Source organism: Amblyomma americanum, chromosome 3 (genome assembly GCF_052857255.1).
Source record: "Amblyomma americanum isolate KBUSLIRL-KWMA chromosome 3, ASM5285725v1, whole genome shotgun sequence".
In the NCBI taxonomy this organism is placed as follows: Eukaryota; Metazoa; Arthropoda; class Arachnida; order Ixodida; family Ixodidae; genus Amblyomma; species Amblyomma americanum.
Window position 1 is genome coordinate 206,473,217 of NC_135499.1, and position 14,406 is coordinate 206,487,622.

General features: G+C 45.7%; 1 protein-coding gene across 2 annotated transcripts in view; it reads right to left on the minus strand.

Moving 5' to 3' along the window:
- LOC144125924 (lachesin-like) overlaps nucleotides 1–14,406 on the minus strand; it is a 134,423-nt gene that overhangs the window by 63,664 nt on the left and 56,353 nt on the right. For both annotated transcript variants that reach the window (XR_013313438.1, XM_077659740.1), the window contains exon 2: nucleotides 10,769–10,902. Coding sequence is in view for 1 of the 2 variants with exons in the window: in XM_077659740.1 (XP_077515866.1) it covers nucleotides 10,769–10,902 (134 nt within the window). In the remaining variant the exon portion in view is untranslated. The remainder of the gene's footprint in view (nucleotides 1–10,768; nucleotides 10,903–14,406) is intronic.

Consider the following 14,406-nt stretch of genomic DNA (forward strand, 5'->3'; position numbering starts at 1 on the left):
TGAAATTAATGACATTCTTCTAAGTGGAACTATCAATGTCATGACCTGTTTTAAAACCCTTTCAATGTCGCCGAGCGTGTGATATAGAAGAAGTAAGGACAGCCCTGATTGCAAGGTATTTCAAAACATGTGATTCCAGTCTAATAATATTAAGGTGGATGCTTGATCTAACTGGTACATGATCAATTAAAAACAGCAGCAGAGAGAAACGCAGACCAAGAAGTAACACAGCAGCATCGTCCTCGACGTGTGTGTGTGTGTGTTATTTCTTGGTCTTCGTTTCTCTCTGCTGCTGTTGTTAATTGATCGTGTACGAATTAACTGTCCACCTTATTAACATTCATCTCTGCCACCTTGAGCCTTTCTACTCGTTACCCGCATCTACTGGAACCACGACACCTATGCCTATGCATCGCCTTCTACACCTGCTGCGCCCGTCTGCTGTCAGGGAAGATGATGTGGTACGTGTGTAGGTTAGGAAAGGTGTTCGTCTGTAGTTGTCGCCATCATCATCATCTTCCACATCATCTTCCCCGACAGATATGACAGCATCTGCCCCTGGTGTGGCAGAATTCCAACAACATATCATGTAACACGGGGCTGCTCCGGTCCCAAGCCCCCCAAACTGGACAAACATCACTCCGAGGAACAGTGGGAGTCTGCCCTGTTCAGCTCTGACTTGGCGACGCAGCGAAAGCTGATATCCCAAGCAAGAGCAACTGCGGTGGACATTGGGGCCCTGAAATAAGGACTTCACCCAAAATCTGTATTTTCGCCTCTCTATCCTACCTTTTTGGAATAAATGTTTTCTACTACTACTACTACGTCTGCTGTCACGCTGCATAGAGAAGAACGTAATGACTAATGAACTAAAAGCCTACTTCGGGGTGATCTCGCCTGCATGGGCAATGCAATAAAGGTGGTGAGGATACTACGCTCAGAGCTATGGAGACAGATTCGCCTGTTGAAGGAATTTCTCAAGGTGAGAGTCTGGGACGAAATTCCTTTCGAAGCTAAACGCTTCGACGCGAGTTTGCATCGACTTTATGTGGAATGTGTGGTTCCTCTCATTGGTAAATACCAGCATCGTCCTCGACGTGCGTGTTATTTCTTGGTCTTCGTTTCGCTCCGCTGCTGTTTCTAATTAATCTAATCATGTTTATAATGAATGTAACAGGTACATGAGTAAAGCGTCTTTGTTTATCCATTTCTTTTTAATAAGACAATAAAAATGCGGAGATAACAAAGCGCTAAGGAGGAAAATATGCCATATCAAGAATGTACAAATGTATAACGTCAGGTAAGAGAGCATGCACCTGGAAACTAAAACGTTATTGGCTCCTCGCTCCATGCGCCGAGAACTTCCACTAAATCATGAAGCAAATGCAGTGCAGTGTCGACACCAGCTCATTAAGGGACGCCACGTAATTACGCTTAGTTAGCGTGAGGCCGAGTTACTGCGAAGGACTAACTAGGCCTCTTGATTGTTGTCTGTCTTCGCTACAAAACTAACACTATGAGCTCCTCTTACGGCTCCCGAATGTACGTTCACTCATGCTAATAAATTGCACCAACATGTGGGTTAATTCACGTTCTTATAAGAGAGGAACCGAGGGAAAGATTTTGGCGATGATTTTCTTCCTTCGTTTTGGTTACACGAACCGATCTTTCGCATGTAATATATTTGGAAGTGGGACTGTAAGGGGCACGATTGTGTGAATTTGCCGCGCGCACGGGCAAGCAGGTTACAGACCAAGAAATTCTAGAATGAGATGCAATCAATGATAAGGAAAAATCATAAAACTTCATGGTGCGTGTTCGCGTTCAATCAAGAAACCGCGTGTGACGAGCAATGAGCGATAATCACAGCAATAGATGCCCATGATAACACTACAATGACAGTTTAGGCATTGACACTACATGAGAGGAGTTAGCGGCCGCCTTCACCCAATCCCCGGCACTATCTTGGTGTGCGCTTGGAAAAGAACTCGCGCTGTTGCAAGTGAGCTTATGAGCGCTGTAGAGCAAGGAATGGTGAGGCCTGTAGCGTTTACGAAGAGACGACGACTGGTAGCAGTTTTCACTCAAAGTTGCTTTCTATGGTGCAGTTTTCTGTTCTTCGAATTCTAGAAAGCTTTTTTTCTAGGCGAGAACTACAGAAATTTTCACATGCACACAGAAATCTACATCATCGACACACTGCATGCACGGTTGCAAAAAGATCTATGGCCGCCTGTAAAAAAAAAAATACGGGTTTTGCCACTTTGTAGCACTGAGAATCTCCTCTTAAGCAGTTCCCAAACGAGCGCATTTACACAGTTTCCCATGATGCACTTACCCTGATAGTCACTAGAGCATTTCACTACATACGAGGAAATTTCAGAAGACAAGCGAGCGTGGTGAATATATGACGGAGATAACTATTTCATAAAGTCATCACCATCTGCAAGATCAACCTGCCACGTCACGAGTGCATTCAGTGACAACATCCCTGAAATAAGAGAATGGTCCAAAAATGCAGCAGTCAGCCGTAGGCCTTACTGCCTTGTGATATTCCGCACTGCTTCATTGCCCTTGACTTTGGCGAATTCACGCAACTCATGAAACTTCACAGCTTTTCAGTTGACTTTAGTTAGTTTTACAGGCAGGTTGATGCAAATGCGCGAGCGACTGAAAGTAAAAAATAGTAATACACAAAAACGCGGGGGGGGATAAACAACCTCGCGTCGACAAACAAGGCTGTTCTCGCGACCAAACGACGCTATAGTACGCCTGCGTCGCGTCATCTGTCAATAGGTGAGCGCAAACTGCGCGCTCCACTAGGTCCGCGCATCGCCATAAAGTCAATCCATCCGCTCCCTAATGCACACGGGAGCAGCACAAAAGGAGAAAGCCCCCTGCGTAGGCAGAGGCGCCTCCGCAGCGGAGACGACGATGATGACGGGAGCCACGCGAAAGAGCAGATGAAAACGAGGCGAGAAAGAGGGCGCCACTGCCGAGGAGGCACGAGTGGCGAGCGAAGCAGCTCTTCGTCGTGTTTGAGTAGCGGACGGCGTTCTGCCTGTGGCGCTCATTTGGTAGTCAAATTAACGCGATGAACTGCGTCTATGGGCCCCCGAGCGTGGGGCGACCGGGGCCTGCGATCGCGCGCTATGACGCTGTAGCGCGAAGCGGGACGCGTGCGCTCAGTACGCCCGCGCGCTATTGCCGTCTTGGGCAACGGGCCGGGCGCAGTTCGGGGGCGCCGTATCATGCCTGGTGGCGAGAAACGCCACAGGGAGCTCCATTGGAACGCCCGGGAGATGGGCCTCTGCCGAGCCAGAGATAACTGAAAGCTATGCGCATCGCCACAAAAGATACAAAAATGATTGCACCAGTGTACGAGGAACTATTCGGAATAGAGGTAAGAACAAAGAGAAAAAAGAAAACAGGTAAGCGGCAGTTGAGGAAGAACCTGGTGCGTCAAACATGCTTCTGCTTGTCAACGCAATCATACCATGCATGTAAGCCTACAAGCTTTATCGCGATTTGCTGCCGCTGATGGGAAAGCTGCAGATAGTTTCAGCAAAAGAGGTCTGGTTTCTCTGAACCGTTCGCCCTTTACTACGTATACGCCCGGCTATCACGACTGCAGAAGTCAAGGAGAAAGTTCTCACCTTGGAAATTCTATTTAAAAAATCGGCAAGGTTTGCTCATCCCAGCCGTAACTTACATTACAGTGCCACTGGATGGTGAGTCCGAGTCAACATCATCATCAGTCTAACTACATCCACTGCTTGACAACTGCCTCGCCCATATCTGAACAATACCCTATTCCATGCCATGCCAGCGGCAGCCACCTTATCCCAACAAACTTCCTAATCTCATCCGTCCACCTAACGTTCTGCTGCCCCCTGCTACGCTTGCCTTCTCTTGGAATCCAGTCCATTACCCTTATGGACCAGGAGTTATCTTGCCTTCGCATTACATGCCCTGCCCAGGCCGATTTCATCCTCTTGATTTCGGCTAGGATGCCATTCGCTCTAGTTTCTTTGCTGGCCGAACTCTGCTCGCTTCCTGTTCCTAATGTTAAGCTTATGATTTTCCTGTTCAGGCAGAGAGTATCGCGCATCAAACCAGAGCTTGACTCTGCCCGGAGGATCGTTTGCAGAAATACCCCGAATTAATGCATCGTTTCCAAATAACATCAGCCTGTTGTGGTACTAGCAAACTGCGCACACTTATGGGCCTTTCTCGCTTTTCTTGCACTGTTCTTGTCCTTTATTGCGAAGCACCCGAAGATTACAATTTCGATAACGCTCCCTTTATAAGCACGATAGCGTTAATGGCTTCGTTACACAAAAAATCCGGCGTTGTCGGCGTCGGTGGCGTGATCTAAAAAGCACGAGCATGACTCTGGTAGATGGTGCCCAAAGAGGAACCTAGGAGGCAGATTGGCCACCTATAAGTCACGTGACCTTGCGGCGTCATCACAACCTACCCAACGGATAGTGAGAAAAATCCCCACCGTAGCAGGTGCCAGTAAATTAATCATTGGTCGCTCGGGAAGAGGAACCTGGGTCGCACAAGCCCCACAGCTGGAAGCACCTGCCATCGCAGGGCAGTGGCGCATCACTTAACCGCTGCACCACTGCGTCAGGAGGGGGGGGGGGGGGGGGGGGAGGGAGGTACGAGGACTCGCAGGAATCTATGAATGTAGAGTAGAGAATGGCCTTCTGCAGATATGAGAATTAACCCATTACGCTATCGCGTCATACCCACAAGGCGGGGCTTAAGTGCCCCTCCAATTTTTTGCTTTCTCTGACAAGTCTAATGACCCGAAGCACGGAGTATTGTCGCTCTTGCTTAACATAGTTTCTTCGAATGTGATTAGAAATTAGCTACTCAAATATATCTCTTTTATGCAGGTCAAGGAAGGCCAGAGAGATTAAAGTCACAGGCTTGCGAATATCTTCTCTAATAAGCATACGTGGAAGCAATATACGCTTCTACGTCCCATTCTACAGGCACCACAGATATACGCTTACCGAAGCCTGCAAAGCTGCGAAACTTCAGTTGTAGTGGGACAAAGACTGAGAAACATTGAAGTAATTTCACTTTTCATTCCCTCAAAATGGCAGTTTAGATAAAATACGCGGAAGCGCTGGGACGAGAAGCACTGGATGAATAACAAAAAAAAATTAAAAGGGTAAAGAGACAGAATGGTGGAACGACGCTTCCGGTGCAGTCCCCCGGGACAGATGCTCGCGATTGGCATGAAACAATCCGCGCACTTCATGAGCATGCACGGCAGCGGCCAAACAGGCACCCTGCGCTTGTTTCTCTCGATACGGACAACACCATAGCATCATTCCGCCCCTCATTCAAGGAAACACGTACGGAGGGGCGCGCCGTATGTTCTACGTCGTTCACCGGGCCAGGAGGGAGAGAAGGGAATTGGCCTCCGCCACCGCCGCCGGTTTCCGCTCTTGACGGCAAACGAACGTCTTTTGCCGCCGACACTGGAGGCACCTACCTCTCCCACCACTCCGCGAGGGTCAGGGTTCGCCTCCCCCACCGCTATATGGCTGCTCATAAACGAGCTCCGCCTCTTCCATCAAGCGTTTTACATGGCTCTATACGTGACCGGTTGTTTTTGCTGCTGTACTTGTTTTCCGTTACGGACTTCCTCTCTCCATTTTGCTTTGTTTTCCTCTCCGAACTTTTCTCCTGATCTCATTCCACTTTTCTCTCACTGTCTGTCACGTGTAACTTCTGTTTTATTCCTCCTGCACCAGCTCCGTTTGCCCATTCCGGATGGCGGTCCCCCAAATGCCCCATCTCTATTTTTTTCTCTCTTTCTCTGTCAAAAAGTACTACAAATAAAAAAATAAACTATCACTGCAGATATCCGCACGCAAGAAGAAAGTGTGGGAGTGAGGGTCTTCAATTTAGGCCATACAGGTCTTCGAAGTCGTAGGCGCCGTACGAGTCCTTTTCTCAATTGCGTTTTGCGCGGCCTAAAAGAATCCCGCTCCGTGTGTGTGATGATTGTGTCCTTCTTTTTCATCTCCCTTTTCTCCGGCTGTGAGAGTGCGCGTGTGTGTGCATGTCTGTGTGTCGCTATGCCAGCGTAAAAAAAAGAAACAAAGACATCAATAGAAGAAGCGGCAACAAAAATTGGCGCCTACGAAATAGCTTCTTTGTCAGTGTCTGTGCGGCCGCTTTGTTACTGCTGCTGCTGCTGCCTCCATTGCCATGGCCGCCTCTGTGCGTTTTCTAAAACGGTTCAGTCCGGTCGTGTGTGCGTGCGTCGCGAAAGGTCCAATCTATGACACAGCGCGCAGCTTTGCCATTGTCGGGAGCTCCCGGTTTCCCCAGGCGACCTCTTTCGCCCGGACCGAGCTTATTTTTCCGGTCAAAATATTGATTGCTTCATGTGGGGATATTGTCAAACGGCCTCACTTCGGTGCAGCAATAGCGTGTTCTTCCTTTCACCGAGGCTGTTTAAGATTTGTTGGCTTCCTCAAAATAAAGAGATGAAAATACGTTTAACGTACGGGCATCTTGAACCTGCTACGCTTTCTCCTTTTTGTTGTTCCAGGATTCCTCCATTTTCATTCACCCAGTTTGTTCGTAGGGGCACAGCCGCGAAGCCATTTCTAAGTTTATTCCTTCCGTATAATGCCACCATCCTGTCGTTACCCTCTTAACGACTTCCGTTCCTTTCTCCGGGCTCTTCCTGTCCCGCCTTGTTTTATTTTTTTTTCTCTGCTCCGGGCGAATTATTCTCCTTGCTAGTGTGTCTCGAGAAACGTCTCCGAAACGAGGGTCGTTGTAACACAAAGAGCCCCGTTTGCAGAGCGTGAAGTTTCCTCCCCGAATCAATAACGCGAAGATCAAGGTGAACGAGAGCACTCGTAACAACAAGCCGTTGAACGAGCTTTTTTTTCCACGCCGTTTAGAGGCGTCTCTTTTTCATGCCACCCTCAGGGCCAAAAAGGCATAAAGCAGACTACAAGTGAAATGACTCAGCACAGCATTAAAGCTGTAGAAAGAAAAAGCGACCTCTTAGTTACTCCCCGTGTGCGAGCTGCCCGAGTTGTCTCCGGCAGTCGCAGGAGCTATTTTCTGCTCGAAATGATGGGGAAGTGAAGTGAGCGCGATGACAATGCTAATGAGCAAATGGGGATATTGTTGTGGTGAAGCAGAGAAATTTCTTTCTTGCTTCCCAAGTGAGACAAACTCCCTACTTTGCACTCTTGCAACGAGGGTAGTTAGTGAAGCACATGTCGTCTGGGAGTCTCCAACAGTACATATTTGGTCTTTAGTTGCACAACGTTCCACACTTGGGGCCGTTTTGAATTCCAGGAACGTGAAACCTAAGAAGTAGGTTCGCAACAAAGTACTATAGGAGCCACACAGTTTCTCTGTGTTCATCCTCTGAACCTATGCTTCCATTTGAACAAGGCCAGACAGCTGGAAGGACAATCGACTTAATGTTTCTCAAATACGCTCTGTAAATGGTTCAAGAATAAGCGCCTGTTGCCATTTTTACCGGGGCATAAGGATCGCGAGAAAAAAGTTAGTATCAAAGCATCAATCTTTTTGCACAGGCAGCATTTTACTGTGTTTTGCTTAATAGGAGCTAAATCTTCAATGCCGTTGAACAACTAGTGTGCATTGCACAGAGGTGGTCTGCATTCTGTTCGCATTATTACCGAATATAAAGCAAGTGATCCCAATAGAGAAGTCATTAAAGAACCACTCACGTCATCTCGTCCATCATCCAAGGCGTTGCCACCACCACGTGACGGTATTAAGCGCTGCGTTCGGATGTGATTTTCTTTCTTTTTTATTGTGTATCCCACAACATGACCGAACCTCAGTATGCTTATTTTCTTGTTCCTCTCCTCGGTCTCTTAAAATAGTGCTCTATGTTTTAAAGCCGGCTAAGTTTTCCTAAAAGTAGCTAAACACGTGATACTTGCCACACTTAAATATTTCATGGTTGTGGGTTTTGCTAAGTGACCAACATGACTACTGACCTTTAGTTGCCGTTTCTAAACGTCAGACAGTGCAAACATCACAATATCAGGCGAACTAAAGGTGCTTCTACTATATTAAACCTAGTTTAGGCTTTCTCTTCTGGCGGATTTTTTTCTTACGCTCAGCGCAACTCAGTCATCAATATTCATAACAACCATAGATCACGTTATAGGCACCTTCTTTAAATGATCCCTGAAATTTTTTCAAAAGGCCTATTTACCGCTGCTTGACCAAACAATGCTAATACGCCAGGAAAAAAATACTAACGCAATGGTTCATTAAATGATAACGTATGACGTCTCTTATGCCGTTGTCGAGCAATGCTGGATATTTCCTGAACACCCCCTACTAAAGTAATCTTAAAGTTCTTATCTGCTCGACAATGACATAAACTAGAGATTTCTCGAACACCCGGTACTAAAGTAATCTTGAAGCTCTTATTCGCGCAGCCAATAACATAAAATTCGATATCAGCTCAGGAGTCATATGCCGCGTAGCAAAATGTACAACCGGCTGATGGATTTGTGTATACGATTCCTTCAGAAAACAAAGAAAAATGCGTTCGCAATCTTCAGAGCATCAACAGGGCTTTCATATCAGGTTTAAAACTCGGTGTTTTTTCTAAAATCTCTTCAGTTTCATTTTAATGAAATACCAAAAAGGTATTGATTACATTAACATGCCAGGAAGGAAGGAAGAGGAGGAGGAGGAAAGGCAGGGAGGTTAACCGGAAGAATAACTGGTTTGCTACTCTGCACGGGGGAGAAAGGGGTGAGAGGATAAAAAGATGAAGGAGAAAAGAAAGGAGGAGGAAATTGAAGTCACTATGCAAAGTCACAGCATTCAGTAAAGTCACAGCATATCTATAACATGCCAGGAAGATTCCTGTATAGCTTGGCACGCTAATCTCAAAAAATAATTTGCTCGCCGAGAAACACGAACGCATAACAGGAGATGGCTGCTGCTGCTTATACTCTCAGAAGATTGTGATTTCCTGGAAGCATGCATCTGACGTCAAGCAGAACAAAGCATGCAATTTATTAGCAGCACAGAGTAGTGTAAAATGCTAACAGCGACTTTTTGAAACAGATAAGCGTAGGTGATTATATGACTGGCGGTGTTCCTCTTTGCGCACGTACAGAACAAACATGCACGAAGGGCTGAAACAACGGTGCTGAAACCGTTGCTGTGAGTGTTGTGTTATTCAAAACACAACACTCACACTGTTGTAACATTCACACTGTGTATAACACTGTGAATGTTGTGTTATTCAAGCGTTAGTACCTTGAAGTACAACGGCTTTTGAAAGGCACAGACGGTAGTTATAAGATGTGAGATCTTCGTCATCAGTAAACAAGGAGAAAAACACGAGTGCATTCACACGACCATTTCTACACAATTTCTGTCGTCTTAAATGACCTGCTCTACCACGGCCACAATGACTGACCACGGTGGCCAAGAAGTTGATAGCGTAGGTGTCAGCCAATCACGAACGAATTTTAGACGCGAAACGATCTTTCAATTCGGTCCCAATTCACATCAGAGTTTCATGTCTTGGATTCCACAGAAATATTTACAAGCCACTGCATTTCCTTGACATGAAGGCAAAGCACAATGTTTATAAACCTGATGCCTGCCATATAAATATAACAATATGTGGCGACTGATGCCGTAACCGAAAATTCGCTACAACTAATAGTAACCACTGTCGAAACCAAAGTCAAATTAAGAAAAATGGGCACTGTGAAACCATTTGCAATGAAATGCTCAGGAATGTGTGCGGCTATTACTGTTTGCCCCTCATACCTAATAATGAACGTAATTGCTTCGCATATCGTAAGTCTGCGCCATAACAATCAGTATAACCGCAGACCTCTCCTCGCGATGCTTGTAGTTTTCTGCAGTTTACTGTCAGAAAAACGCACCAAATCGGTTTCTCTGCGGAGGCCTTAAAAGCTTGGTGCAAGTACAGGACAAGCTCTAAAAGCAAGATTTTGGTACACATCGGAAGATTAGACCATTCCCACCAATATGGCTTCATTCCACAGTTACCTCACAGTTATTGTCATAAACGCACTCCAGTGATTTTCTATGGCAGTCTTAACTATTCGGTGTGGGTGCAGGACTGACTTGAAAAGCAAGATTTTGTTACGCATATGAAAATTAGACCATTCTCTTCAATGTGCTCATAACAATATCCTGGAATATTGCACAGTTGCCTCACAATTACAAGTGATCTCCAAAAAAACTGGACCTGTTTGTGGAACCGATAAATAGTCGCACGCACTTACCCTGTACAGAATGCACAGAAGGTGGAAGCATCGAAAACAGGAGCATGCAGGACAGTAAATAGTAGACACGCACACAACACCGCTGCACTTACGACTGATTTCCCCCGACTGATAATACTAGTAGGGGAAAATCCAGACGTGAGCGTGAGCTCCTGGAATCGTTTTAATCGAAAAGAATAAGCAGACATGTATAGGTGGTCCTTCAGACTTTATTGCCGAAAAATGAGCGTCAGTTTTTATCTTCGTAACAATCTTCCAATCACTTTGTTCGCAATGTGCCCTTGAGCAGAAAAAAAACTTACAGATGTTGGTTCCTTCATCGCAATAAATCAGGTTTGCGGTGTTGTGTGCGTGCCTCCTATTTCTTGTCCTGAGTCACTTTTTCACTGGTTCCACACTTCCGTGCATTATGAACCAACTAGCCCAACAGTTCACGCTCTTGAACTTACCCTGTAGTTGTTCAAGTTGTCTACAACGCAGGCAAGGGTGACCTTGCGTCCGGCGGGAACGGTGATGTTCTGGATGGGTTCCGCGAACTCAGGCTCCGTTTGCGAAGTGCCTGCGGCTTTGTTGCCTCGAATCCCTGCAAAATAAAGAAGCAACAAAAGGCCACCGCATAAAGCTCTGATTATTGAATACTGTGCAGTGAATGCGTCATCGTACAAACTTTTTATTTCTTCTTTTAGTACGTGCAACACATATTTCGCTAATAAGGGCAAAATTTGTCATGTCATTAATGATAAAACTGCAAGGTGGATTAAAGAGAAATTTTGGTCTTCGCAACATTTTCCTTTTAGCAGCCACATTACTCAGAGCCTTTGTTCGGTAATCCTCTGTTCGTGACAGCTAACTTATGCGCATCTGTAAATGAAAGTGCAAACAATACAGCGCCAAAGGTTAATGAGTTCAACAGGTAATAGTTATCTTTCGACTAACCATCTGATGGAAATCTGCAAGGTGGCTGCGTACTAACTTCTTAACTTGATTGTAATGTTACCTCAGTTAGAATGGTCTCTTCATTATTGTTCCTTTATATTGGCTCGTTATGTAAAATAAAAACCAGCAAAAGGGAAGATTGCAGTTAGCAGTCAGCAATTTTTTTTCCTACAATGCCGGTAACTTAAGTGCTTGCGTTCTGTGACCTTTCCAGCAACCTAATCAGTGTGCACTACAAACAAAGGAACCATATGATTTGGGATTGGAACAAACAACAACGCGCTGCACACCAGCAGCACAAAATCATGAGAAAGAAAATTAGTATTCACTCTTTCTGCCATCAAACCTTTCCCTTCAAGGTTAGCACTTCGACTAGTTCAGAATCACTGCAAACGAGGTGCACGGTTCAGAAAATTTGATTTTTTTTTGGGGGGGGGGGGAGGAGGGGGAAGGAAATGACGCAGTAACGGTCCTCATATATCTCGGTGGACACCCGAACCGCACCGTAATGGAAGGGTTGGAATAGGGAGTGAAAGAAGAAAGAGGTACCGAAGTGGAGGTCTGCGGAATAATTCGACCACCTGGTGGTATTTAACGTGCACTGACATCGCACAGCTGACGGGCGCCTTTTGCGTTTCGCCTCCACCGAAACGCGGCCGCCGCGGTCGGGTTCGAACCCGGGTACTACGGCTCAATAGACGAGTGCCTTAACCAGTGAGCCACCGCGGCGGGTATATTTCAGAAGTGTAACTTATTTCAAATAAATATCTACTCGTTCATAATGTACATTTAGCTAAGAGTATAGCTTTACACTGCGCGTGCACTTAAACAAAAAATTCTCTCTTGGCCGAACCAACCGGCGCGTTGGTTGAAACTCATCTCTCAAAGCATTCCTGCTTGTTCCGTTACCATGCCAAGAACCTTAACAGAAATCTTGTATTCCTGACCAAAAAACACCCAAAATGGCAAGCATGAATTCCTGGTTAGAGCAGAAGGCCGCTCGAAGGCGAACGCCTAACTTCCTCGTGTGATAACGGCCGGAAAATGCCGTCAGAAATTTTGCGAGTAGCGTGAAGAATTAGATGCTGCTAAAGGAAAATAAAGCGAGCTTGGAACCAGTCAGACTGCCCGCATTATTGTCGAGGAAACACAAAAAAGCGAGTCTTGGCTTATCAAGACAGTAAAACGGCCACAAGCGTTCCACGATGAGAGAGCCCTCCGAGGGAGCACCAGAGGCAGGAGGTTGACACGCGAGACAAAAAAAAATTGCTTAAACAAAGAAGAAGCAAAAGGGCTCCCAAAGTACGTAGTACACATATATAAGCGACTCGACGCTGCCCGTAGGACACGGACCGGCCGAGCTGGGGGCTAAGGTACCCAGGGGTCCTATCCGTCACGTGATTGCCCGCCGCGGGGATTGCCCGGATGCCCGCAACGTCACTGGGGCTGCTTCGCCGAAGAACAGCGCTCCCTAAAACGAGAACACGTTGCGGCAAAGCCGGACCATTTTAGAACTACTTTCGCCGTCCCAGAGCTACCGATTTTGGCTGCTTTCTTTTTCTCTCCTTCTCTTTTTCCGCCCTTCTTTATACTCAGTACTCTTTGTTTCCTCTTTCTTGGTCCGGCATCTTGATGCTTGCAGAAAAACAGAAAAGGAGAGAAAAATGCTGACAAAGGACTGTATCGGAAAACCGTGGAATTGGACAGAAAAAAGAAATTGAAGTAGAAAAAAAACATGAATATTGGCGCTCTGTAGAGAAGCCAGAACCCTGGACTGCAATGGATAGCAGCCAGTCCGGTCTTCTTGAGTTCCCGTTTTTTACGATCGCTTCAAATTTTCCAGACGAATTTTTACCTCGCATTGTGCCCCTGGTGTTTCCTTCAGAAAACCGTTATTATGTCGGTTAAAGTGCACAGCAAACGAGCTTTTTCTTCCTCTCTTTCTTTGTTTGTTAAAAAAATGGAAAATGAGGGTGAGGGAGGGGGGCAAAAACGACTGTAAACCTTTGACAAGAGAAGACTTCTACACGCCGCCTACGACGCAATGACGAAATATTAAGTGGTGATCCGCAAGAACGGCTGGTTGAGATTGGAAGTATAACGGGAGAAAAATTACGTAAGAATTGCTTGCTGAGTGCAAAGAAATGACTTACGCAATCATCGAATGGCAGCAGAAGATTTACGGTCGACGTCCGCGAAAAGGAAGACTAAACTAGACTAAACTGAAGCGAGCTCGGCGAAACAAGCCAAAAGTAGAGAAAAATCTGTGCCAGTCTGTGTCTGCAAAACCGAAGCGCATGACGGTATCGTTGAAAAAATGAAAATTATGAAAAAAAGGTCTCAAAACTGAAATGAAAACAGAGAACCCCTTCAATTTCCGGCTTTTCAACGCCCTCAGAAGTCGTCATCATTATAAGCCGAGTTTGATTATGCCATTAAACGACCTTTTACGCCGACCAACGCTTTGAATGCGAATTTTTCTTTGTCCTCGCGGCATTCTGTGGAAGATATGCAGAAAGATTAAGTACACATGCGCTGAGCCTAGTGCATGTAACCACCTCAAAAGGCATCGCCTGACCCATCTTATAAGAACATGGCTTGGCACATCTTGTGCCAAGATAAGGTCCCTCTGCCTTATGGCATTATGATAGCGACCGAGTGGAAATAAGTGAGTGGATGTGACGCTGCCGGAATAATAGATTATTTCTTACTTTTGCTTTTTGTGCCGGCTATATTATCTATGGATCACCGCCATGTGTCTCCTATCCTCTTCCCACTCCCATTATCAGTTCACACAAGAGTGTGTGTATATATATATATATATATATATATATATATATATATATATATATATATATATATATATATATATATATATAATAAGGAAGCCAACAGTCACCGAAATCAAGGTGCATAGGGCAATGTTTCTATTTTTTTTAATATCTAGTGCCAATCAATTAGTTTTTTTAAAGAGAATTACTTATAAAGCAGCAGAAAAAACACCATGCCGCCGGTGGGATCCGAACCCTACGACCTCCGAAGTATCGCGTCCGGTGCTCTTAGCCATTGGAGCTACGGCGACGGCTGTGCAGATCTGTTGCTTTCGTGTGGTATTTATGTTTTGCGTGTAAGCGAACGCTTGGAGAGTGTT